Source organism: Ascaphus truei, chromosome 3 (assembly GCF_040206685.1).
Source record: "Ascaphus truei isolate aAscTru1 chromosome 3, aAscTru1.hap1, whole genome shotgun sequence".
Classification (NCBI taxonomy): Eukaryota; Metazoa; Chordata; class Amphibia; order Anura; family Ascaphidae; genus Ascaphus; species Ascaphus truei.
The window spans coordinates 429,614,705-429,640,960 of record NC_134485.1 but is presented as its reverse complement, the minus strand read 5'-3'; the positions used below and the strand labels follow the sequence as shown (position 1 = coordinate 429,640,960).

General features: G+C 46.9%; 2 protein-coding genes across 12 annotated transcripts in view; one reads left to right on the top strand and one right to left on the bottom strand.

Moving 5' to 3' along the window:
* Positions 1 to 10,070, bottom strand: part of POLQ (DNA polymerase theta) — a 127,782-nt gene extending 117,712 nt beyond the window's left edge. For 3 of the 5 annotated variants that reach the window (XR_012800089.1, XM_075592882.1, XM_075592884.1), the window contains exons 1-6: positions 9,932 to 10,070; positions 5,494 to 5,633; positions 4,073 to 4,940; positions 2,872 to 3,054; positions 2,138 to 2,268; positions 1,110 to 1,266 (exon numbers count right to left, since the gene is read on the bottom strand). Coding sequence is in view for 3 of the 5 variants with exons in the window: in XM_075592882.1 (XP_075448997.1) it covers positions 1,110 to 1,266; positions 2,138 to 2,268; positions 2,872 to 3,054; positions 4,073 to 4,613 (1,012 nt within the window). In the remaining 2 variants the exon portion in view is untranslated. Of the gene's footprint in view, positions 1 to 1,109; positions 1,267 to 2,137; positions 2,269 to 2,871; positions 3,055 to 4,072; positions 4,941 to 5,493; positions 5,634 to 8,125; positions 8,218 to 9,931 lie in introns of those variants that run through there. The other 2 variants (XM_075592883.1, XM_075592885.1) reach the window with 2 other exon arrangements.
* The window catches only part of LOC142490511 (kinetochore protein NDC80 homolog), a 72,961-nt gene continuing 53,869 nt past the window's right edge, over positions 7,165 to 26,256 (top strand). For 2 of the 7 annotated variants that reach the window (XM_075592893.1, XM_075592887.1), the window contains exons 1-4: positions 7,169 to 7,477; positions 8,239 to 8,316; positions 18,972 to 19,083; positions 23,611 to 23,702. In XM_075592893.1, the coding sequence (XP_075449008.1) occupies positions 23,626 to 23,702 (77 nt within the window). In that variant the 5' untranslated portion in view covers positions 7,169 to 7,477; positions 8,239 to 8,316; positions 18,972 to 19,083; positions 23,611 to 23,625. Of the gene's footprint in view, positions 7,478 to 7,599; positions 7,730 to 8,238; positions 8,317 to 18,971; positions 19,099 to 23,610; positions 23,703 to 26,256 lie in introns of all 7 variants that reach the window. The other 5 variants (XM_075592888.1, XM_075592894.1, XM_075592890.1 and 2 more) reach the window with 5 other exon arrangements.

Sequence of the window (26,256 nt, the reverse complement as noted above, 5' to 3'; positions counted from 1 at the left end):
TACAGAACAACCATCATTCCCTGTGTATAGAACCAACATGTCAGGTACAGAACAACCATCATCCCTGTGTATAGAACCAACATGTCAGGTACAGAACAGCCATCATTCCCTGTGTAATAGAACCAACATGTCAGGTACAGAACAACCATCATTCCCTGTGTAATAGAACCAACATGTCAGGTACAGAACAACCATCATCCCTGTGTATAGAACCAACATGTCAGGTACAGAACAACCATCATTCCCTGTGTAATAGAACCAACATGTCAGGTACAGAACAACCATCATCCCTGTGTATAGAACCAACATGTCAGGTACAGAACAACCATCATTCCCTGTGTAATAGAACCAACATGTCAGGTACAGAACAACAATCATTCCCTGTGTAATAGAGAGAACGTCAGAAAACGTACAACTATCATCCCTGTGTATAGAACCAACATGTCAGGAACATGTATATTTCATATTACAAAATAACTCAGACAGATGTGCTCATCTCGATCGCCATCTCTTCCCTGGTAACTCTCACCATCCTAGTTCTCTCTAATGCTCTCACCCTTCATCTTCAATAAACCATTTTCCCAGAACATTCCGATACTCTGGTTACCTTTGTAATTGTAACGAGAGACTGCAGCACAAATAACCTCTGTAACAATGCAAGCCGTATAGCTGCCAAAACACGGAGTAACCACACTGCCAGGCGCAGCAGCAACACATTGCTTTGCAAGCCGCCACTGGCTCTTTCGTCAGTTATGCAGTAGGCCACATATAGTACAGGGATGCTATTTGGAAATTAGATTTAACCCTGTTGTTACCGGAGGGGCCAGCATGTTGTACTGAATTCTATATCCAGTTCATGCTTCTATCTGCAGGTCAGGAGGCCCCAGGCTGAAGCTCTCTGTGCTGCCCCCTACAGTTTGTCAGTGTGCAGCAAGCCTACCAGAGGCCACGGATAAGGATTGTGAAAGTGCAGTAGACATAGTGTGTGAAAGTGCAGTAGACATAGTGTATGGAAGTCAGAAGCTTGTAGCAGGGCAAGTTAAGAACGCAGTAATGTTTGCACAATTGCACCCGAGGTAACATGGCGATCACAATCTAAGTGAGTTTACCTAACAAATCAATCTTATTTTCCTCGATTAGCCGATTGACCAGGCCATTAGCTTTCTCAATGGTACAGACAGCAACATCTAGAGACGAGAAACCTCTAGCAGGGGACGAGCTGCCAATGTAGCCTTCCACTCTCACCCCCACCTCCTGAAACAGGTTCTGAAAGGACACAAGAACACATTGCATGCATTAATGTATGTGTATTATTTATTGACATAGCTCCAACCGTGTATACAATGCTTCACAGAATAAGAGCATTAAGCATACAACGGGTATATGAATTCCTGCACCAATGCGATATGTTGGGAAACTTGCAGTACGTGGAGTGGAGAGTTGTGCCTGACCATCATGGTTGGTAACTGCAAATGTGAGCACGGGCAGCAGTACTCATGAGGCCGGGCTATTGACACGCTGAATTTAGTTGTCTTTGTAGGTTGGACTAGACTAGAGGATCGGGAGAGAAGGAGCTTTCTGTATACGGAGGGTGAAGTATTTCCACAGGTAGGTGTAAGGGAGTGTAAAATGTTTTAGGCCAGAGTCACCAGTATAGACAAAAAGAGAAGACAGGAGACCGTCCTGAGCAAGAAATCAAACCGGTGCTATAGGGACCGGCAGAGAAGTATAGAGCCTTGGAGGTGAGGTGGAGAACTTTGCAGGCGACATAAAATTGCTAGTACGACAGGGAGAATCTCAGCAATTAAATAGACGTGGTGCTACTGTCCCAAGCGGAAATATGAGAAGCTCCGTTTACATTAACATAAAGCTTGAGGTAGGAGAACCCTATCCATTACAACATAACGAACACTCATTCAGAGACATGGAACTGGATTGAATTGGGGTAGATATGTATATTTGAGGGTCACCAGGATAAACAATGGATTAGGTCACTCAATGATATTGTGCAGCTAGAGATCTTAGAACGCAGATCTGAGAATGCTACATCACCATACTTATCCGAGGATGAGAGGTAGGTGGGGAACTAGGGCTTTGTTACATAGCATTATATACTGTACGGACTGGGCAAAATTACCTGCATATAATAGGTTTTCTCCTTGGCTACAGAGACAAATGGGAGGATGAACAAGGCTTTCTTGCGCGTCTCCAAAACCCTCTTCAAAATTAGCAGCTCGGCAACTAGAGTCTTCCCGGCGCTAGTGGGAGCTACAAGAGGAACACGTTAAGGAACACGTTAACAGCAAAGTGATTGTTCTGTCCCCTGTATGGGTTATCTTTGCCCATGGCTGCAACTCCCCTAGTCCTAGTCGTTATTCTGCACTCCTGTCTGTCTTAGCCTGTTGCCTAGCAACCCCTTCCAATGGCCTCTGATTTGGTATGATCCAGATCCCCTGGCTCTTGGGTTCCTTCCTTTCCAGGCCAGAAGCCATTGTGAGTAGTCATCCCTCACCGATTTCCCCAGAGACAGCATGGTCTTTTTACCTTGGCCTTATTTTGCTACCCCCAAGTTACCTTTATTGTTATACTGTATGTTGTACTCCTATAAAAACAGAAGCTAAACAGAAGGACTCTGTGTGCATGATAGGGGATGAGTTTAGCTGCCTGTCTCTACTCACTAAGCCACAATGAGCCTGGGCCAGAACATTGATACTAGCACTGACCTTTGGCTCTTTCACCTTTTACTTACTAGCATGGCAAATCACCGATACATGTTGTGCAATCAACATTTCAAAGGGCTCTTCCAAAGGACAACAGCAGCTGCTGGAACCCGGCACTGGCAGAGGGTGGAGGAGAGACACTGATGCTCACCTGAGTACACCAAGTTCTTTCCTTCCAATACTTGTCCAAGCATAAGGCATTCTGCTTGCCAGTCAAACATCTGTATTACTCCCAAGCTGCGATATTTTTCTAGGACAGCTTTGGGAAGTCCCCAGCTTGCCAGCAGAAGTTTGTCTGCCCTGTCATCAGGAACAGCCATATGGAGGCCTTGTCCTTTGGGGGAAAACAACCAATTTGCCAATAATTGCCATGCTGATACTGTGACTGATAAACAAACCAACACATTAGGCAAACACCTGCGTCTCAATTAGTGGGCACATTTCAAGCTGTGAATCAATTAATTTCAATTGTTCACAAAACACAAGGAATATCAAAAGCGGAGCCGGAGCTTCACAGGAAAATGGAATATGGATCTCAGCTAAATAAAGTAATGCATCATCTTTATATAATAGTGCAAGCAAGTTGCTCTCGTTGTACATTAATACAAGTCAAACACAGTTCACCCATGAATCGATTATATGGCCAAATAAATTAAACTATTTACTCCAAGGATTCATAACAAACACTAAAGATACAGATCTACTGCTAATGTGATCAAAGTGAAAGACAGTTAAAAGTATACTATCGAGTCAAAATGGAACTACTGTTCCATTTACATTACAGTTCATGTCACAACTGCATACCTTTTGTGACCAGACTCCATAGTAGGGTTGTGATACGAGCTATGATTTAATGATAATCCCGGAGGACGTATGGTAGGGTTATGGGTCTTTCAGAAACTGAACTTCCAAACATCGGTCCATGTTATGCTGACATAAATATGTAAATTGTTTGACGGCATTAGGTTCATCATTCAGAGTGGTGGAAGAGAATAAATGATTATCAAGAGCCATGCCAACGACGACTTATCACATGTATAACGTTCACTGAAGGAAAGGATGAGCTGAAGGCACCACCCCGGAAGAGAAATAAATTATACATGTTAACAAGAGCTGCTCTGTAATTGGTAGATTAACCCTTTAGAACAAACTGTGGAGCCGACGCTTTCCACACTACCCTATTTGTGATTTACACTTATTAAGAAAGGGATTATGGCTTCATCACGTTTGTTTGGGCAGTTCCTAACGAGGGGGATAAATTCCAAGCATTGTTATTTCTTTCTTTTTAAATAGTTTCTTTATAAAACAACCCCAAAGGGCTAAAGCAATAAAAGAAGAAATGCAGTGTTTACCGGTAGCATTGAGGCTGTCGCTGAGTTTGCTGCTCTCCATGAGTGTCCGATCCAACCCAGCAGGAGGAGTTAACACCGATACAGAGAGATTGGCGCTTACGTTGTGTTGACGACTGTGCTTCTGCTTTTCAATTATTGACGCCTGTTGAGCAGGACTAAACAAGATGTAATCTTTGGGAGGATTGGATACCATGCTTGTGCTTGGTGACATGCCTTTGCCCCTTCCTGCCCCTGCCGATGTTGGGTATCTTTCAGAATTCCCTGAGCGGCGAGTTCGGGATTCATTATAGGTGTGTCGTTCCCCCGCTGCCTTCTTTGAGGAAGAGGGACTTGTAGAGCCTCCTGAACCTGGGCTAGAAAATGAAGAGGGGCGGCTGCGTTTGCGGCTGTTGTGGGTCCCCAGAATGGCTTTGGTCGTTCTCTGCATCTTGTCTTTGCAGGCATTTCTCTCACCGGTCACACCGCCAAACAAGATTTTTGATAGCGTGGCACTTGGCCCCGGTAAGACACCCAAGGGCTGCTTTTTCTTTGGATGCTGCATAGTGTACAGTTCTTGTTTGCCTCAATGGCAAAGCTGTGCATCGGTGATCCAGCACCAGTGCAATTACTCAGAATATAACCCCTGGCAAGACTAGCCAGCTAGTATTTACGTAATGTTACTGAGTCAATTAAATTCATTTTTGACTCATCCTCAGGTTGCAATGAACAGCTGTGTCCTCTCTCTGGTTTGATCATGAGTGATGAGACAATCAGGTCGTACAAGATAAGTTTCCACCAGTTGCATTGACTCCGGGAAATGTAGAACAGGGCGAAGACGGGAATATTTCATCTGTGACAGCTGCATTATGCTCCCCGATCTCTCGTGATCCTGTAAACAAAGAGACAATCATGCAGATTTTATATCCAATAATGAGCAAACAAAGCATACAGGAGGGGGAAAAAGCATGTGACAACTGTCAGAAAGGCATGACAACTCACAGGGAGACTGCCGCTTAAGTCAGTTAGTGTACAGTAGTAGCAATATCAAGTTAACACATTTTAACTCTGCGGAGCTCAAATAGTCATATTGGTGCTGAAAAGACAAAGATTTTTTGTTGCCCAGGATACACGATTCTACATAGATGTAAACGTGTGCAGAGCTTGTTGCATCTCACAGGTCTCTTCTACATGTGTACTGTGACAGGAGGTCCTCACTGCATGAACCCAGGCCTCCTCACTCAATGTTCATGTATAACACTATTAATAATACTATGTATGTATGTATACCAGCATCTAACTTTTCCCCAAGCTCTGTATTGTTCCTGAATGGAAGTACTATATAAAAAGATAATAGCACTTTAAAATATATTATATATATATCATTTTTTAGTTGACCGCAATACTTTTAGCCCCGGGTAGCTCCCAGTTCCAGAGATACGTACCAGTTTTGCTGTCTTTGTTTCACTCCCCAATAACCGCATGCAAAATGGCCACCAAATGTTGCGCTTCAGCAGAAAGCCGCAACGTCATTGGAGAGATCGTGGACCCCTGAGTTACACACATGGTGCTTCAACGCTGCATGCTGGGAAAAGGAATTTAAACAAATGATTTAGGCAGGGTGGCCGCTTTAAACTTTGATCCATGACAGGGCTCTTCAACCAGTTCGCCAAAGGGTCACAGGCTTATTATATCATTTTGGATACATTTAAAAACGGGAAAATGACATTTCATATTTTTTTACGCACGTATAACATCTGTACCATATCTACTTGCATTGCCTTAACGTACAAGCAAGTGTGTGTGTGAATAATTGCTATTTTCCTACTCGTTGCTTGGGCAGCTGAGAGTCCAAGGGCCTCATCACAGCCCTTCCCAAGCCACATTTGGCCTGCGGGTCGCCAGTTGAAAAGCCCTGATCTCTTACTTCCCACTGCTCTTAATGGTTAACCAATAAGCTCAGTGAATACACAATTAAGCCTCATTAACTATGGGTTTGGGAGCTATGGTCACTTGTTGCCAACATAGAAGATAGTCTCTCAGCAACAGTGCTCATTGTAAAGTCAGCAGCATGTGCCTGTTGCTCCAACCTCTGCTCTTAGAAAAAAATGCAGAGGTGCGCAAACTGGGGGTGCGAGATTTTCTGGTGGAGGGTGGGACTCGCGGCGGTTACAGAGGTCCCGTGATCTCCCCCAAGGCATTTAAATTGCCATGGCAACGTGATGTCACACGACCCCGCTGGGTCATTTGACGCTGGTGTCGAGGGGGCGTGAGCAGGGGAGAGCAGGTAGGGGGGCACAGGGGGAAAAGATTGTGCACCCCTGCTTTATGCGACATTGTGAAATGCCCCTGAAACAATGCAGGAAAAATATGCAGTTATGCACAACACAAATCTAATGAGGTCCTTGGTTAAGCCTCTGTCAAAAGACGCTAGTGATCCATGGAAGCAAGGTGTACGGCTAAGAAAGTTCGCAGCTGGACAAAAATCAATTGGCAACCATTCTGACATGAATCTGGAGAATCCTGGTTTCCATCATGGGATTGACAGCCCAGCACATGGAGCCGGAGAATGAGACTGAAGCAGGCCATGCCAGGATTTCACACCTGTGATGAAAAGAAAAAGTAGTAGCCATGGGGTGGCCAACTCCAGTCCTCAAAGGCCACCAATAGGTCACGTTTTAAGGATATCCCTGCTTCAGCACAGGTGGCTCGGTCATTCTGACTGAGCCACCTGTGCTGAATCATGGAGATCCGGAAAACCTGACCTGCTGGTGGCCTTTGAGGACCAGTAGGTCAGGCCAGAATCTGCACTTGTGTTAAGCCATCATTTTGTCTGTTATAACCAGTTAAGATTCTGTAGTCAGCCTTTTGCTGAAATATAATTTCTAACGTACTCAGCTTCTGCCAAGTTACATTTCTTTTCTCCCTTGCTCAGGATATTGCTAATATACTTTTTTATGCTAAGATACTTTTTGTATTGTCAGTTTCCTGCTATTTTAGTCAGTAAACAATAAGAGAGGCAAAATCGTATAACTTAGTTGCTAGAGACTCAAGGTTTCTTTTGATAACAGACAATGAATAAGCTCTGTATTCAGACAGTGCCTGTATTGGGAGAATCACGTCCCAAAATTATGCCACTAATATGTCCTGCCCCCTAATCACGCCTCTAATACAAGCCACGCCCAAACCACACCCAGGTTACACCTATGTTACGCCTCTAACCAAAACCTCTTTGTTTCTCTCTATAAAAATCATGACCCTATGCTTAATAAATGAGGAGGAAGGATTGAAACACTGTGTGTGGGTTCTTTCGTTTCCCGGATCCGTACGTTCTACCAAAATCGGAGATAACATTGTCAGTGCGTGCCAAAGCTTCCCGGAGAGTCTACTGCAGGGTGCAGATGTGTGTATCCAGTCACAGAAGCCTAGGTAGGGAAAAGGTTTCCTTCAGTGGCCTTTGAGGACTGGAGTTGGCCGTCCCTGCTCTAGATGTAGCAAAGAAAAAAAATCCTCATCATTTCAGTGATTTGTTTCTTTGATATATATTGCAGGGTTTTACACCACTTTTGCCATGATACATATGCTCCCTAGAATGTAAAACTAAAAGCATAGAACATGGAGATTTGCAATAAGCGAGAGAGCGCCTTCAGATTACTGTATAGCAACATGTTCCCCCTGCAGGTGAGTGCACAGAAGGGACCGGGCAAGCCCATAAACCCAATCCAGCCTGCCTGTTTTGAATGCACCGCAAAATCTGTGTGTGTTTGGCTATGTACTGTAAATGCTTTTATACAACTTACACCACAAAAAAAAAATACAAAAAACCCCCCCACAGTCTGAAACACACCTTTATAGGGCCGGAGATAAATACGATGTGCTTGGCCAATAGAATTTTCACTTTTTGTTTTTAAAATTGTATTTTGAACATTTACATAAATTATAAAGGTGAATGTGGAGGGATACTAAAAATAATAGGGATGAGGAAAAGGAGGATGAGGGGGACATGGTACAATTCATATACACTTCTATTTAATCATTTCGATTTACAATTCAGATAAAATAAATGTACATATTTACATGATCAAATTCTGACATATTGTGAAAAATCACAGGGGAGCCCAAATCTCCATCATTTAACAGAATCGTGAGACGTTCCATAAGATTAACTTCTTTCTGTTTTTTAAAATCAGTCATTGGATGAGGTTCTTCCTGTTTCCAGAAGTTCTGGTGGCCGATAATGTGAGAAGACAATATTTGGAAACGTTTAGGTATGTTATGGGACTTATTTTTTAAATAATGCTGTAAATTAATCTCTTGAAATTGTTTGATGGATTAGTTCTTCGATCAAAACAAAGATCTGAGTGTCACTTGAGAGTGAGCCGACCCCGCGTGAGTGTCACTTGAGTGAGCCGACCCGAGTGTCACTTGAGAGGGGACCGACCCCAACCAACTTCCCCCCGTTATTACCTCCCTCACCACCTCCCCCCGTTGTTACCTCCCCCACCACCTCCCTCCTCCCCGTTATCTCCCTCACCACCTCCCCGTTATTTTCTCCCTCACCACCTCCCCCCCGTTATTACCTCCCTCACCACCTCCCTCCCCTCATTATTACCTCCCTCACCACCTCCCTCCCCCCATTATTACCTCCCTCACCACCTCCCTCCCCCCATTATTACCTCCCTCACCACCTCCCTCCCCCCATTATTACCTCCCTCACCACCTCCCTCCCCCCATTATTACCTCCCTCACCACCTCCCTCCCCCATTATTACCTCCCTCACCACCTCCCTCCCCCATTATTACCTCCCTCACCACCTCCCCCCCCCCATTATTACCTCCCTCACCACCTCCCCTCCCCATTATTACCTCCCTTACCACCTCCCTCACCACCTCCCCCCCTTAATTACCTCCCTCACCACCTCCCACCCGTTATTACCTCCCTCACCACCACCCCCGTTATTACCTCCCTCACGACCTCCCCCCGCCGTTATTACCTCCCTCACCGCCCCCCCGTTATTACCTCCCTCACCGCCCCCCGTTATTACCTCCCTCACCTCCCCCCCATTAACTCCCTCACCTCCCCCCCCGTTACCTCCCTCCCCACCGTTATTACCTCCCTCACTACCCCCCCCCGTTATTACCTCCCTCACTACCTCCCCCCGCTGTTATTACCCCCCGTTATTACCTCCCTCACCGCCCCCCCGTTATTACCTCCCTCACCTCCCCCCATTAACTCCCTCACCTCCCCCCCCCCGTTACCTCCCTCCCTCCCTCCCCACCGTTATTACCTCCCTCATTACCCCCCCCGCTGTTATTACCCCCATTATTACCTCCCCCACCACCCCCCCGTTATTACCTCCCTCACCACCCCCCCCCCATTATCTCCCTCACCACCTCCCCCCCCCATTATCTCCCTCACCACCTCCCCCCCCCCCATTATCTCCCTCACCACCTCCCCCCCCGTTATTACCTCCCTCACCGCCCCCCCGTTATTACCTCCCTCACCTCCCCCCATTACCTCCCCCCCCCCCGTTACCTCCCTCACCATCTCCCTCTTTATTATCTCTCACCACCTAACCCCCCGTTATTACCGCCCTCACCGCCACCCCGTTATTACCACCCTCACCACCCCCCCCCCCTTATGACCTCCCTCACCACCTCCCCCCCCCCTTATGACCTCCCTCACCACCTCCCCCCCCCCTTATGACCTCCCTCACCACCTCCTCCTCCCCCCCAGTTATAACCTTCCTCACCACCTCCCCCCGTTATTACCTCCCTCACCGCCTCCCCCCGTTATTACCTCCCTCACCGCCTCCCCCCGTTATTACCTCCCTCACCGCCTCCCCCTGTTATTACCTCCCTCATCGCCTCCCCCCGTTATTACCTCCCTGCACCCCGGAGCTCCGCCGCAACCGCCATCCCGGCTCCTTCAGGTTTAAACTCCCCGCGTCATCTCCCTCGCGGCGCGTGACGTCACCGCGACTCCGAGCGGCAGCTGCTCGCGGCGCCATCTTTGTTTTGGGCACTGGGAGGCGTGGTGGAGACTGAAATAATAATAATAATACTTATAGTGTCTCACCCACTAAAGCTCTGGATTGTTCCTTCTAATATGTGGGGGCGGGGGGGAAGTGTTCTTCCACTGAACAAGAGAAAAAAATATGTATATTGCAATAAATTAATGAGCCTCCCTGTGCAAAGTTATAAAGAGCTGTGCACATTACTGGGGCTGCGTACATTACTGGCGCTGCGTACATTATTGGCGCCGCGTACATTATTGGCGCTGCGTACACCACTGGCGCTGCGTACATTACTGGGGCTGCGTACATTACTGGCGCTGCGTACATTATTGGCGAATGGCGCTGCGTACATTATTGGCGAATGGCGCTGCGTACATTACTGGGGCTGCGTACATTACTGGCTGCGCTGCAGAAATAAAATGATGATACATATTGAAGTGTTAAGATTGTCAGAGAGGCAGACGCCTTACCTACGCCTAAACGAAATGCGAATATCCTCTATATACAGCATGTGATTACTCGGGCGCGCGGTCGCTGTACGACAATGTACGTCTTTCCGTTGGAGTTTATACCAGTTGTGCTGCTGCTGGTTTAATTTGACACCCCTTAAACGTGTTTTCAATAAGTACAGAGGTGACAACACTTAGGGAACCCAACCCCCGCCAGATTTGGGGATTCGGAGAAAAGTGCCGACATCTATTAAAGCTGCAGACCAAGCAATATCCTACGTGTGTGTTTCCTTTTTAATAAATCAGTTCTGTACCATGAGAAAATACTTTGTAACGCACTTTCCCCCACCCCCTGGGAGATGTGTAGCTAGGGTGTGTGGGTGCGGTGCAATACCTGTGGGTCACAGGAAACCTGAGCCTCCGCTGTGGGAACCTGGGGTGTACCTGAGTCAATACCCTGTGTAATAAAACAAACGTTAATAAGTATAACAGTTTTACTGCACAGATCTCTTAAACATATATATATATATACACACAACCACCTGGTCACGCACGACCGTCCCCTTCAACACCCCTTTTGTGCCCACACTGGATACGCAATTCCCAAAGTACATAGGGGCCCTCGGGCACCCAAACACCTTGGTGTCCACGAGTAATTAGTCACGGCCAAAAGTGTGGTACAGCGCTGTCCACTAAAGTGTATGGTGGTTGCACTTGTTGTACCTGCCCAGGCGCTCCTGGACCCGGGTATGGTGGAAGATGATGAGGATCCACTGATCCAGCGATGTCGCGTAGCCTCCGCCTCTACGGTGGGTGGGTCCTGCGTGGATTGTACTACCATGTCTCTTAAAATAGATGGGTGATCTGGTCCCAGATCACCTAAGGCCAAGATGCAGCCGCTCCTGCCTGTGTCCCTCACACTGAAACTACAGGGGCAGTGTCCCTATCTCTGGGCCTGTCCATGCAGCAACCACAAGCTGAGGGGAGTCGGGGACTAGCTGGGGCCTAGAGGTGGTTTGTAGCCTAGTGCAGGGGTCACAGACACCCTGCACACGCACACCCTACCCTTGTCCTGTCCCAGCTCCGACTGGTGTGCTTCCTAGCACGCGCAATGTATCAATATCCCTGCAGGAGATTCTGCGTAACCTATTGGTTGCCATGAATCAGGTGGTGCCTTGCCCCGTTGCCTTCTAGGGGCTGTAGTTCCCGCAGAGCCCTCTGCTGTAATGGCCGCAATACTCTGCGCATGCGTGCGCCTTCTCCTAATGGACGCTATTAGTGTTGGACCGGGTCCTACTTTAAAAAAAAAACGGGTAACTGGTACCCAGCCAAAATTAAATGATCTACCCGGCCGGGTACCCGGTTGGCACTTACCTAGGGGTGGAGGAAGACGGCAGCGACATCAAGGAAGTTCAGCAGAGGTCCTGTGGCGGTGGCAGCATCAGCAGTGTGTGTTCAGCCCGTGCGGGAGCTGCAGGACTCCATAGCGGTGTGAGCTGGGGAACCATGTGACCGGAGCAGGAGCGTTCCTATTGGACATCCTTAGTAGCATATGAGTGACTGTCCCAGTCTTCCGGAATCCAAAGGAGATGAGTAAATGTCCCAAGGAGGTCCAGGCAGGAACAGCATGCAATGAAGGGAGCATGTAAGTGATGATGTATTTTTCAGCTACCCTGACATTTCCCGGCGCCGGGCCCACTTCTCAGTTGCCGGGTCTGGGTAATGTCCGGGTAGCTGAAAACCTGCCGGGTACCGGGTAATTCCGGGTACTTGGTACATCACTACCCGCTATTACACTGCACATGCGCGCACACTTTAAACATGGCGGCGCCCTGCAAGTGGGTCGCCGCTCCAGCCCCTACCGCAACTACCCGCACCCCTCCGCAGCCGATCGGGAGATGCAGGTACAAAGGGGGCCCAGGCCACATTTGTAGCATTTTTTTTTAAACTCTGAATTACGTTTCTAATGTATTATAATATAACAAGCATTTTTTGTTTCTATAGCAACCATTTACAAAGTCACACCCCCTTCCTCTTCTGACAGTCTCTGGCACACACCATTTTGAGCCCTGCCCTCTCTCTAGCAGTGCACCAATTGTATCTAATGACTGCCTAGTCACATGATCTTCCCCACAGAACTTTGCGTCTTTGGTCCTCTTCTGCTGCACTGACAGCCATTTAGTGAACCCCCGAGCCGAATGTTAGCAGATCAATCGGAAACATAGCTAATTACTGATCATTGTGTGGGTTGCATTGATGCACATATTAAAGAGGTGTGGGTGGGTGGAAAAAAACAGTTAGTGAACCCCCGAGCCGAATCTTCTTTGCCAATCAAAAGTTACTGACAGCAAAAACAGGTATGAGCTAACAGAAACTTTCCATGACACCGATCTTGACAGTTTAGCTGCATAACTTACAGATTTTCATTTTACGTCACCCCTTGGCGCATTACTCACATCCAGCATCTCAAGATAGGGCTCCGGAATCTCCTATTTGTAGAAATGTCCCTTGCGAGTTGATGCTTTTTATAAAAACGTTCCTCTAAGTGACTTGCATCATTTGAGAACTTTAAAAGAGAATGAAAGTGTTTAATTGTGTAGCCAGGCCATCTATGGCTACTAATCTGCTTTCTTTGCCAGTAGTTATCATGTCCACACTGCCCTTAAGTACTGCCAGGAGGCGGGCACCCCGTTGTCACAGCTACAACAGGATGTACCACCCTCTGCTGTCACTCAAGTGCAGCACCAAAAGGTGAGGAGGAAAACCCCATACCAACTGCTGGCAACCTGATAGTACCAGGGTTTACTGCCAGCCCATTGGGTAGAATAGTAGCCAGGGGGGTACCCCGCTACACAAGTATATCCGGGGATACAAAGCAGAATAAAAGTACAGAATCAGCAGTGACAGGCATGTTTGAAGTGCGATCGTGCTGAGAGGACTTGTACGGTCTGATAACTGCCTGGATCTCAAGAGAGTCACATAGCCCCTTCCGAAAGTGATAGACCTGGTAATAAAAGTACAGAAATGAATTAAGTAGATCCCGCTTCATTATTAAACCTGTATACAGAGCTCCGGATGGTGACCTCAAACCGAATTAGAGAGACACTTAAATAACCAGGTAACTTATCCATACAATTCCTGAAAATAATACAGGAAAAATTAACATTACATCTGGACTCAAGGACTGATCCCTAGAGATTGGCGAATCCACCGAAATCCGTTTTCTGGATTTTTCGCTGATGTTAACCCTCAAAATCTGTTTCGCCGTGTAAAATCCGCAAACACCTCAATTCATAGCACACATTTGTATGTAAATGACAGAACTAAACAGCATGTTGAATGGACAGTGCCCAGTTCACAGAGATGAGTCTATGTACTGTAGCTGGTCTGTATTGTACCATACATAAAGCCACCATGATCAGGCCTAACCACCAGTGGCAGATTCCACCTCCCCCCGATGCAGCTTGGAGGTTGGTACGCCCCTGTAAGAGACGTGCGCAGAGGTACGCAATGGAGGCCGTTTAAAGTGAAACTAAAATTAGGCTTTATTGCGCCTGTCCCTTTAACACAGCAAAACATATGAAAATAAGCCAAACAAAAAACCTACTCCGTTTAGGAGAATATATACACATGTAGTTCAGCCCTCTCTAACTGGGTGGTTAGCTAAGCTATTTACCAGCCCCAAGGTCTGCAAGAAATCCATCGCACCAGCACTCAAATCTAATCACCAGTTTAGAAGGTCTTGTAAACTCATATACTACATTTACAACAAAAAAAAGTCTGGTTTAATTGAAATATAAATTGCATGTTTCAATATCTCTCACAGCATCAAAGCAGGCATAATAAAAATATGTCCGGAGTTGACACAAAATAGCTACTTGGAGCAGAGCGACGCAAGCGTGTCAGGGCCCCGAGCCCTTTGCTGAAGCTTGAACTCTTTTGTGTCAACTCAGGATTTTGCTTGCTATGATGCTGGGAGAGGTCATTGAAATGTACAATTTATATTTAAATTAAACCAGACTTTTTTTTGTTGTAAATGTGCTATTTGAGTTTACAAGTGTTTTTTTTAATTGGTGATTATATTTAAGTGATTTCTTGCTGGTTCCTAGGCTGCTGCAGGTCTGAAACGCACAAGCACCAGGTCGTGAGCAAAACCGGCAATGAAAGGCTCCAAAGGAAACTTGTTACCAAGGAAGGATCCGATCGAGGCTTTTCTGCAACTGCAAAATCAGTAAAGGGAATTATTACGAGACAGGAAAGTCTCCTTAATCCCTTCTCTACCAGAGGGGTTTATTTAAAAAGCTTTGCAAATGCCCTGCACCCCCGTCTGCAGAGAACGGATTAGAGGAAGGTTCCTGTGTACTTAGAACATTTGTATGCAGTTGAACAGACCCGGACTGATTTGCTGCGAGTCTCACTGATTTCTAGAAATCTCTCTTCAGTCTCTCAGACCTGGTCAGGGTGCTGGGTGGGTGCAGGCTGGGCTCAGTCTCTCAGACCTGGTCAGGGTGCTGGGTGGGTGCAGGCTGGGTTCAGTATCTCAGACCTGGTCAGGGTGCTGGGTGGGTGCAGGCTGGGCTCAGTATGTCAGACCTGGTCAGGGTGCTGGGTCGGTGCAGGCTGGGCTCAGTCTCTCAGACCTGGTCAGGGTACTTGGTCAGTGCAGGCTGGGCTCAGTCTCTCAGACCTGGTCAGGGTGCTGGGTCGGTGCAGGCTGGGCTCAGTCTCTCAGACCTGGTCAGGGTGCTGGGTCGGTGCAGGCTGGGCTCAGTCTCTCAGACCTGGTCAGGGTACTTGGTCAGTGCAGGCTGGGCTGTCTCTCGTGCTGGGTCGGTGCAGGCTGGGCTCAGTATGTCAGACCTGGTCAGGGTGCTGCGTCCATGCAGGCTGGGTTCAGTCTCTCAGACCTGGTCAGGGTGCTGGGTCAGTGCAGGCTGGGCTCAGTCTCATACCTGGTCAGGGTGCTGGGTCGGTGCAGGCTGGGATCAGTCTCTCAGACCTGATCAGGGTGCTGGGTCGGTGCAGGCTGGGCTCAGTCTCTCAGACCTGGTCAGGGTACTGCGTCCATGCAGGCTGGGTTCAGTCTCTCAGACCTGGTCAGAGTGCTGGGTGGGTGCAGGCTGGGCTCAGTCTCTCAGACCTGGTCAGGGTGCTGGGTCGGTGCAGGCTGGGCTCAGTCTCTCAGACCTGGTCAGGGTGCTGGGTGGGTGCAGGCTGGGCACAGTCTCTCAGACCGGGTCAGGGTGCTGGGTCGGTGCAGGCTGGGCTCAGTCTCTCAGACCTGGTCAGGGTGCTGGGTGGGTGCAGGCTGGGCTCAGTCTCTCAGACCGGGTCAGGGTGCTGGGTCGGTGCAGGCTGGGCACAGTCTCTCAGACCTGATCAGGGTGCTGGGTCAGTGCAGGCTGGGCTCAGTCTCTCAGACCTGGTCAGGGTGCTGGGTGGGTGCAGGCTGGGCTCAGTCTCTCAGACCTGGTCAGGGTGCTGGGTCGGTGCAGGCTGGGCGTAGATAAGCAGATAGAATAAGGACGGGCACCAGCAACTTTTATAGTACAAAAAGAGCTTTATTCCCATCCGTTTATAAGGTTCCCATACAAGAACAGACTTCACACTAGATAAGTTAACTGGTGGGAAATCATAACGTTACTCTGCGCTTCTTCCCCTGAGAGCTCACTCCTACGCTGGGAGGTACTTATGCTTGTTTCTCTTAGTATGGCTTAGATTGGCAATCTCTTGCATAGCGTTAATAGTGCCCCAACTCAAGTGGGCCCCATTGGGAATACACTCTGCTCTCTGGGATCAGGGTCCCATTACAGTGTACTGCGTACCTCGTCAATGCATATTGGATTTGGAGTTTACTATGAACCTTCTGGTGGGGCAGATCTAAATATGCTCCGGAGCTACTACTCTGAGAACTCCTACTAAGCACAAGCTCACTTTCTTCTTGCATGAGAACAAGTGTAGCCCCTTTTCCCCCCCCTAAGTGAGATCATATAGCTACCGGTGTATTCTGGTGCTGGTGCATACCTGTGAGGTAGAACAGAAGGCCTGAGATCTCCGCGATGGTACAGGGAGACATCAGGACAGGCTCTCAGGGATGGTTCTTCCTCCAGCTCAGGAGGATCCTGGTGCAGCCAGGATGAACCTCATGGGCAACTCCAGACATCCCACCAGAGAGGCTATAAATGGGGTTTATTAGGTCAGTACATCATTACAGGTTCCATTCCCTGAGGGCCGTACCCCGGGCTTGAGGCCCTAAGCCCCCCTCCCAGCATACCTTACCCCCTAACAGGGCAAGGCCTCAGCCCGCTCCTGTCCAGGAGAGACTTAGTTCTGTGTCCTCACAGCAGGGAGGGCAACACAGAACTCACTCCCAGAACCCTCCCTTACTCTAACCTCATAGCCCCCCTCCCCACCCTGTAATACCACTACTACTCCTGAACTTTATTAGGTAACACACATATAACAATACAACCAGGCCCTGCAGGATTTGCTCCCAACACTGCCCAATCTTTACTGGGTCTTGCACTGCTAGAGGGGCCAGAGAATTAGTAGCCCAAGGGGACTTGGTTACACAAGCTTGGGCCAATACTATAGGCATCAACTATATAGGGCACGCTCTTTAACTGAAAACAATAAACAGGGGCAGGGCACTCTTAAAATACACATCTATACACTTAAACATATTTATAGGACTCACAGTGAGGCCTCTGCAGAACGCCGAGGAACCTGCTGTAAGAACATTGGGTGGAGCTATATACACGCTTCTATCTTCCTATAGTGACATCACTGGTAACACATCACCCTACACCACATGCAGAAGCAATGCCAGAGGGATCCCATCCGGTTAACCCATTAAGGCCCTTACACTAATTAGTAGTCCCCAGAGCGACTGCCTCATGTACAGCCTCAAACAGTCCTGCTTTTTACAGGACTTAAAAATAAATTCTAATGGCGTACCGTTCTGTGTGGCCAATTTATAATTTTGTCTACTTATTTTTTTTTTTTAACACGTAAAAATACCATTTTAAATTGTTCTCCTAATTTGCCGTTTTCAGCTGATTGATTTATTTACTTATTGAAGTAAATTAAAAAATAAAACATAATTAAATAGGCTGCTTTCCCCCCATGCACTTAAAGATCAGTTCCGTTTTTCTCCATAGCAGTTAACTCTTTGCTGCTGGCTGCTTTGCAGTGAGAAATGTAAGCTGTCTCCTCTAACGCAATACAAAATATATCAACTCCATGTACAGCGAATAAAAATAACACGTGAACAAATTCACACGCCTCAGGCAGGTCCGCAACGCTGCCTTTCCCCATTATCTCTTAGCATACAGTGCTTCCACTGCAGCCATGGATTCTGGGAAATGACGTGCAAATGAGCACTCGCAGTGTCTCACTTTCTGCTTCTTGTCCATTTTAATATGGATCCCTATATGATCAACTCTATGTCAAATTTTCTTTGAGTATCAGTGATACTTCAAGTGGGTTTTACTGATGGAAGTCAGCATGTTCCCACTGCAATCTAATCTGGGCCAGAACTTCCAAATCTCACTGATTTGGTCCTTTGGATGCTGACATTTCTGCGACACTAAAGGGATTTAGGGATATTTCTAAATATGTGACTGTTTTTGCCTCCATCATTTAACGGGGTTGTCTCTGAGTCCGTCTACAAAATATATTTCATTCATCATGTCCAGTCTCACGCATTCAAGTATTTAGTTCAGGGGTGGGCAACTCCAGTCCTCATGGGCCACCAACAGGTTGGGTTTTAAGGATATCCCTGCTTCAGCACAGGTGGCCCAGTCAGCTGACTCAGGGATATCCTGAAAACCTTACCTGTTGGTGGCCCTTGAGGACTGGAGTTGGCCGCCCCTGATTTAGATCGTAACTGTTATAACCCAGAAATGTCAGTCTCCAAAGACAGACACCAGTGAGATTTGAGGCTTCTGGACCAAAATAAATAGCATTTCAACAGAAAACGACTGATCTTTATCAGTGAGACGCCATTGAAGTCTGTAGGACTGCAGAAAACAGTGAGACTGACTTGAAATCTCACATACTGTAAGATAAGTGAGTGTTGACATGTATGTTAACGGCTTACTAAAGCAGCGTGAATTGAAGATAGCATGACACGTTTTTGTTCTGCCCAGATTTAGGCTTTTGGGGCCTACATTTGGAAACCTTTTAAACGTATCTTGCATCATAAAACAAACTATAACATGGTAGAAAAAGTGTCATGTTTCATTCAGATGTGTCAAGTTTCACTTATTTTTAATAAGTCTCCCTATTGGGAGTCAGTACAACCCATTTTAATACCGTCAGCTCTGGGCCAAGAAAATGTTGTTGTTACTTAAACCAGAAACCTACAATTTTAATTTATTGGGGGTTTTGGAAGGTGGAATTCTTGTTAATTGCCTGTATATACAAGTAAATGGGACTGCATCTTTACCCTCTCTAGTCTGCAATGTGCCACAGGCCCTTCCTGCAGCCAAAGGGTTAAACTGAAAATCAGGACATGTCCTTACAGCTGATTCACACCTTACAAAGACACCTGTGCGGGACTGAGGCAGGTAAGTCAGCAGCAGGTGAGTTGAATGCAGTGTGTAGCAGTGTGTAGCAGTGTGTAGCAGTGTGTAGCAGTGTGTAGCAGTGTGTAGCAGTGTGTAGCAGTGTGTAGCAGTAACTTGCTATTTATAAAGGATGACCAATACGTTTTTGATGTCTATTCTGAACCAAGACTGAGACCTGAATTACAGAAGGTGCATATTACCTCCTGCCCATCACAATGTCAGCGTGGTGTGCCAGCAGCAAAGATAACCCTTAGTAGTCCCTTTGCTCTTGAATGCAGAGATGTTCTTATTAATGAGTTATAACAAAATCAAGCAGGTCTGATTTATTGTTCTGTAGAAATCGGATCTGCAGCCCCCAGCAGCTGAAAGGAAGTGGCTATAACCAGTGGGAGCAAGAGCAGCCATTTTTCCTACCTCCCAAACTGGAAGAGATGGGTACATTACTGTGGGTGCTTTTGGCTTTCATTTGGTAGAAGACCTAGGGCCTCATGCAGAGAGCAGCGCTATAGCAAATATCGCCATTTTTTGGTGAAATTCGCGCAGAAAATAGCAGAAAATGGCGAGGTAGGAAAAACGCGCCATTTTTTTTTTCTATTTATAAATCTCGCCACGCGGCTGGCGAGAACCTACATCTCGCCAGTGTTAAAAATATCCAAATTCAGAAAGGCGCGATCGCCATCTAGCGGCTGTTATTGGCGCGATTTTCTACAATTTCCTCCGCCAACAAAAGTTGGCAAGAAGCAGGAGCTCGCCGGCCATAGAAATTTTTTTTAAAAAAGCGCGATTTTTTTCAAACACTTTTCTGCAGCGCGCATCTCTCCTTTTTAAACTCAACACACGCATTCATGCTTTCAATTGCAGATTTCGCACATTTCTGCATATGGAGAATAAAACTCTCCATTAAACCTACTTTTTCTTAAACTCTCCAATTATTTCTACCGCTGCTCTCTGCATAGGCCCCCTAGAAGTCTGGTATGGTCCCTGCAAAATAGGTATAGATACCGTGTCTGTGAGATACCTGTGTACGATTGCTGCTGTCATCAGGAGACCCTATCTCATTTTTTGTTTTTAAATAAATAAAAACAAAATGGTGAGGATAACTGATTTACAGGGTAAATACCCCCACTGTAAACTTTTGGAGTTTCCAACAGATTTTGGCAATGGAGACCTTGGGTTCGAGGCAGGGCTGTATTAACAGCATTATAGGTCCCCGGGCAAAGCTGCGCACTGGGCAATGCAAACTCTCCGCTACAAGTCGTAATTTTTCTCCTTCTACCGAGTTAGCGGGAGATGTGAATGTTGAGGCGGGTGATCGGAAAATTAGTGTTAAATTCTGGTCTGTGCATAGATTAGCGCGGGGCCCCTATGCTCGTGGGGGCCCCCGGGCAACTGCCCAGCGTGCCCATGCGTTAAGACGGCACTGGGTCTAGGGCTGTCTCCTGTCTTAAAAACGTGTGTGTGTGTGTGTGTGTGTGTGTGTGTGATATATCTATTGTAAAATGAAGGCTCTAAAAATAACATGTCAGTTTCTGTTTTGGACACTTTGGGCCTTATGCAGAGAGCATCGTTATTTCAAAACTCGACATTTTTTGTACAATTTCGCGCAGAAAATGGCGAGTTACGAAAAACGCGCCAATTTTTTTTTTCTATTTCTAAAACTCGCCTCGCGGCTGGCGAGAACCTCCATCTCGCCATTTTTAAAACTCTCCGAATGCAGAGAGGTACGAACGGCATGTAGCGGCTGTTCGCGCCAGGAAAATGGCGCGATTTTCTCATTTTTGCCGCGCCAGGAAAAGTTGGCAATAAGATGGCGCTCGCCGCCTATAGCAAAGGGGACAAAAAATGCGCGATTTTTTTCTTTACACATTTCTGAAGCGCGCATCTTTCCCATTTAAACTCGCCACACGCATCCATGTTAAACATAGCAGAATTCGAACTTTTCTGCATATGGAGAATAAAACTCTCCAAAAAAGCTACTTTTTATGAAATTCGCCAATTTGAAAATTCGATGCTCTCTGCATGAGGCCCTTTGTGTTACAGAGAATAACACAATGTGTTAAGAGCGCGCAGATGCAGCAAATTCACAGGTGACCATTTAAAAAATAACAATACAATTACATGGAGCACAATACAAATCCATTTTGCAGTCAGATTGGGAGAATTTTTTTTACCTTTGTTACCAGTTAAGGAGTTAATCAGTAATTAGACGAAGGTGCAGAGCATACTGTAGGCTGTTTGCTTTCCTGCAGAAAACCTTGAGACTGCTCTTCAGTCCGACATGGATAACTCTGAAAACATATACTGTAGATGGCTTACATTTTGCCTTCATTTTTCATTTCCATCCAAATCACTCACTTCCTTTTAATGCCTCGGCCAGGATGGCGCTGAGCGGGCGGCGCGCTCACGCTGGCCGCGACGAAACGCATTGCGGCAATGTGTGTGGCCAACATGAGCAAATTTGATTTTGCTGCTCGCAAGCGCGTCACGTGAGTGGTTTCGCCCAATGAGGGCAAACCAGCTCCGTGACGTCGTGGCCGCGCCCCCAGGCGAGCGCGCGCGTAGCCGGCCATGAATCGCAGCGCACAAGCACCAAAGCGCCCGTTCCCTGCCTGGCCGCAGCCTAAGATCCTCTAATGCAGGGCAGGCCGTCTCCTGCCTGACAGGCCATTCTCTACTGCTGAGCACCTGGTATTTTTGTGTTGTGGTTTGAACGCTGTCAACTGGTAATATTTTTTTATTTATTTTTTGTGGACTATCATACAGGCAATTGGTCTAAGGCGGCGATTATAGTGCCCGCGCGCCGCGAACAAAAGCTCGTACCTCTGAGGCAGGCCATGAGCGCTCGACCAAGCGCGCGATTTTTGAAAATACCATTGAACTAGTTCTTGCGGCACGACGGCTGCGTCACGTGAGCGGTTCAGCCAATGAGGGCAAACTGCTCGCGTGATGTCACGGCCATGCCTCCCACCCGGTTAATGTTTCACGCACGTGACATCACGGGCTGGGTTGCGCGCGTGGCCAATATAATCGCGGCCATAGTACTGCAGGAACAGGACTGAAGAACGGACGCTTCCTGAAACGGTGCCCCTTTATTTAATTCCCTTTTTTTGCTTTTTATCCACCCCTTCCTGCTCCCCTTTTTGTTTTTTTTCCCCCCACCTTTTCCCCCCTCATCCCATTTGCCCCTCCCCCCCCTTGTTTTTTGGATTGCCTTCCGCAGTGTGATCCACCCTCCTACTTACCAGCATTATTTCTGTATTTTCCCCCCACCTTTTTCCCTTGTCCTACAGCCCCCGCAGTGAGCCTAGCGACGTATCTATTCCATTCATTTACTTTTTCGTAGCCTTTGCTAATGTTTTCAGCTCGCCTTTCTACATTTCCGTGCTCATTTGGCATGGTGCCCTGTATGTTATTTTAGTAGAATATCCTTTTTGACTTACTCCACATTTTTCTGTTTGTGCGTATTCTGGGCCCAGGGTCACGTATAGGGTGTGAATAGACCCAGTTAGCTTAACTCGTGCCTTCCCTCTTCCAAAGCACAACAAGTCACATTTTGTCTTTCTTGGTTTTATTGAGGGAAAATCACAGGAAGAAAGGTGCTTGCAGATGTAGTGTGGGTAGTGAGTGCTTCTCTGTCTGAAGTGCTGTGTATCCAGGTAAGGCAGTGTAAAAACAGAAAGGCCTTGCTGGGGCTAATAGCAGGCAGGTACTCACTCAGAGTCCAGGGTGAAAAGGAAGTAAGGGCTGAGTGTCACACAGGAAAAGTATGGGACTGAACTAACTGTCAGCAGGGACAGGGGGGAAATAGAATAGCCCATTCTAGGAGAAAAGCTGAGGTTGCTATAGCAACTCACTAACTAGGGCTGTGGAAGGAAATAATGAAACAATGTAGCCTTCTCACATGCAGCAAGCTGCTGGGACAGAAGAAATTACGGGCAGCTGAACTAAAGAGACAGCAACTGTCTGTGCGCTGCAAATGACACAGGAATAAGATAATCCTGTTCCAGGACACTGACTATAATTTGGAGCTGCTTCCTCTCTAGCACAGAGGGGGAGGGCACAAGGTCTGCACCTGGATTGGCTGCACACAGACCAAGCTCCACCTCCACCCCTGTCACTCAGAGAGGCTGCATGAGGGTGGGGGAAAACCCAGGATTAGGCCTGACAATGCTGTGGGACTTACTCAGACTGACATGTCAGGCAGGGCAGACAGGTAGCCAGGACTGGCATGGCTACATGTAAAAGCAACGTTTCCCTTTTTTCTTAATATTTAATCTTATCTTCCTCTATGCCAGGGGTTATCATCTCCAGTCCTCAAGACCGCCCCCCCAACAGGTCAGGTTTTCAGGATATCCCTGCTTCTGTCTCAGTCTTTGATTGCACCCCCTGTGCTGAAATAAAGGATATCCTGTCCTGTTGGGCGGCGGCGGGGTCTTGAGGACTGGATGGAGAACCCCTGCTCTACATGTTTTCGTGACGCCCTCTGATTCTGGACGCAGTAACCAATGTTGTGCTATTTCTACCTAGAGAACGGAAGAAAAGATGGAGAAATCAAACCGGCAATTTTCCTTTACACCTGTCCGAGCCGCCAAGATCCCCGCAAACATCAGCCCGCAAAGGTACAAAGCCTGACACTGAGTGCGCCTCGCCTGCTCGCTCTGTAACCCGCTCTGTGTGGGATCTCTCCCGCTGGTGTGTGTGGGACCAGCGCTGGGAGAAGGAGGATAATGGCCTCTGCTTCTGACAGATGTTCTGACCCCTCTAAAGTAATACATCGCTTCAGCACTTTCATGTGTTTAAGGCCGTGCGTGTAGTGCCCGCGACGGGCGACGGCGATGCGACATCGCCCAAAAACAAATACATTTCCGCCGCCGCGTGCGCTTATAGTAAGCGCGACGGAGCGACGTCACGTCGCCAAATTTTTGGTAGCTGGCAATATTTGATTTTTCAAGGGCTGTCGCCTCCTGTGACAGCCCCTGAACCAATCAAATGCCAGAAGGCCCGCAACGCCGGTGCAAAGCGAAATATAACTTTCGCTAGCGGCGACGGCGGTGGGTGAAGTCACCCGTCGCGTCGCCCATCGCAGGCACTATACGCGCGGCCTAATACATCAGAGGTGGAAAACCAAAAATGACTCCTAACTTTTAAAATAAACTCAATTCCAAGAGCAGTGGGGCCAATATTAATGGTGAAAATAATTACTGCAAATTAAAGCGGACACATAGTGTGGCTAGTTTGAGGAAATTGCTCCTTTTTTAAATAATTAACATTTCCCCTCGACGCCTATATGAGTAAATCCTAATTTTGATATCTTGTCCCTCTGAGCATGTTATGCTATTTATTTTTCCTCTGTGTACTGTTAAAAATCTGAATGTTTTTTAATCACAAGCTCCTGAGGTTACCATGGTACTCTTTAGGTTGCAAAGGGCTCTATGAGCGCTCCATTTGACCCATCTGAAAACTTAATATTTCAAATGATTTTCCTGAATGGAGCATCAGATATTTAAAAATAAAAAAATAAACTGTGTTGAAAAGATCTCATACTAGTTAAATAAAATGCAAAATAATTGGATGTCTGCCCAGGACATACTTGAAAACGAGAGGTAACTCTCAATGTATTACTTCCTGGTAACACATTTTATAAATAAATACAACTAATAGAGGCTAATGACCAGAAATGTATGCATATCTTTATTTACAGTATATAGCACCCACAGTTGTTCTTCACACTTTACAAGAAACAACGCAGTACAGGGAATTCTAATGCGATAAGTTCCACAAACAAGATCAGACAATAGGAAAGGAAATCCCTGCCCCGGAGAGCTTACAATCTAAGTGGTATGATGGGAAACGTAGAGATAAGTGACTGTAAGGGTCTCCATTTTTTTCCTCCGTGGTTTTGCATATGGTTCTGTAAAACGGCATGTTACTAAATCCTTCTGTAACGCTGCTCTGTCTGCGAAGGTGATTGCAAGTCATCTGCAATTAAATATTCATTAGGTTTAAATGGCAGTCACAGCTGTCGGGTCACACATCTAACGGAAGGTTAGCACCCCGACCAGTAACAAAGCGCAGGCTTACAATTCCAGCAGTACATAACAGTACACACTGTTAAGCACGTGTGAGCCGAAGTATAGATTTGTTCTGATGCAGCGAACGTTATTGCCTCCGTTAGCACGCCAATGTTCGAAACAAAAAGTTAAAAGGCCCCTGCCTTCACAGCGCGCGCGTCGACATTTGCTTTAATGTCAGCGCTCAAATCTCACCTTAAATGATGTGCCAGGTTTGATGCACAGTGTCCTAATAATGTTGGCTACCACTGTATATGTGCTGACCTGTGTATGATTGTCACAGGAGACCAATGCTTTTAACACCAAAATACCCGGATCCTTTGAGCAAAGCAAGAGATAAAATAAATTGTGATTTATTTACAGAATGAACATACACAGCTTGATTTACAATTACAACGAAAAATACACTTACTAGTTACGCTGTTAAGTCTGGTTACAGGATGGATCTTTTCACTGCATGGTAAATCTTAGGTGAATCTGTTACCGCATGATGACTCTTAGATGGAACTCAGATGGATCTGATTCCTGATGGGCTGAACGGATTATTATAGGGTTAAAACTCCCTATACCTAACCTGGTCAGTCAATCTCTGCGTGGGAATAAATTATCCCACCTATCCTGGAGTTTGCCAGTCCTGTGTAGACTGGCACTGGGAGCTTCAGTATAGCAACTGGGCATGTGCAACAAATGCCATCTTTTCCCATTTGTCATGCTAGACCCCCTGACGGCTCGGTGCCGGAAAGTCTGGACAGAGCAGCCATTTGGCAGGATGGCTTATTGAAGTATCTTCCTTCACCCCTTCTTGCTAACCCAGGGTCTAACACTTCCATACCTGTGCTAACACATGGTTAACACCTTCATATCCTGGACGGCCTTTGAAGCTTAGGGGCGGGGTAGCTTCCTATGTTTCCTATGCAAATGGACCTTCATCCACACTGAATGACTTCCTCTGAACATTACTTTACCAAAAACATAACCCTTGAGGACTTTTATAAAACCTTTATAAAAATTGCGTCATAACCTTTTAAATGGTTACTCCAGCAGCACTCACAGCAAAACTCAGCGCTTCTGGACCTTCCTAGCCGAAGTTGGCTAAACGCTA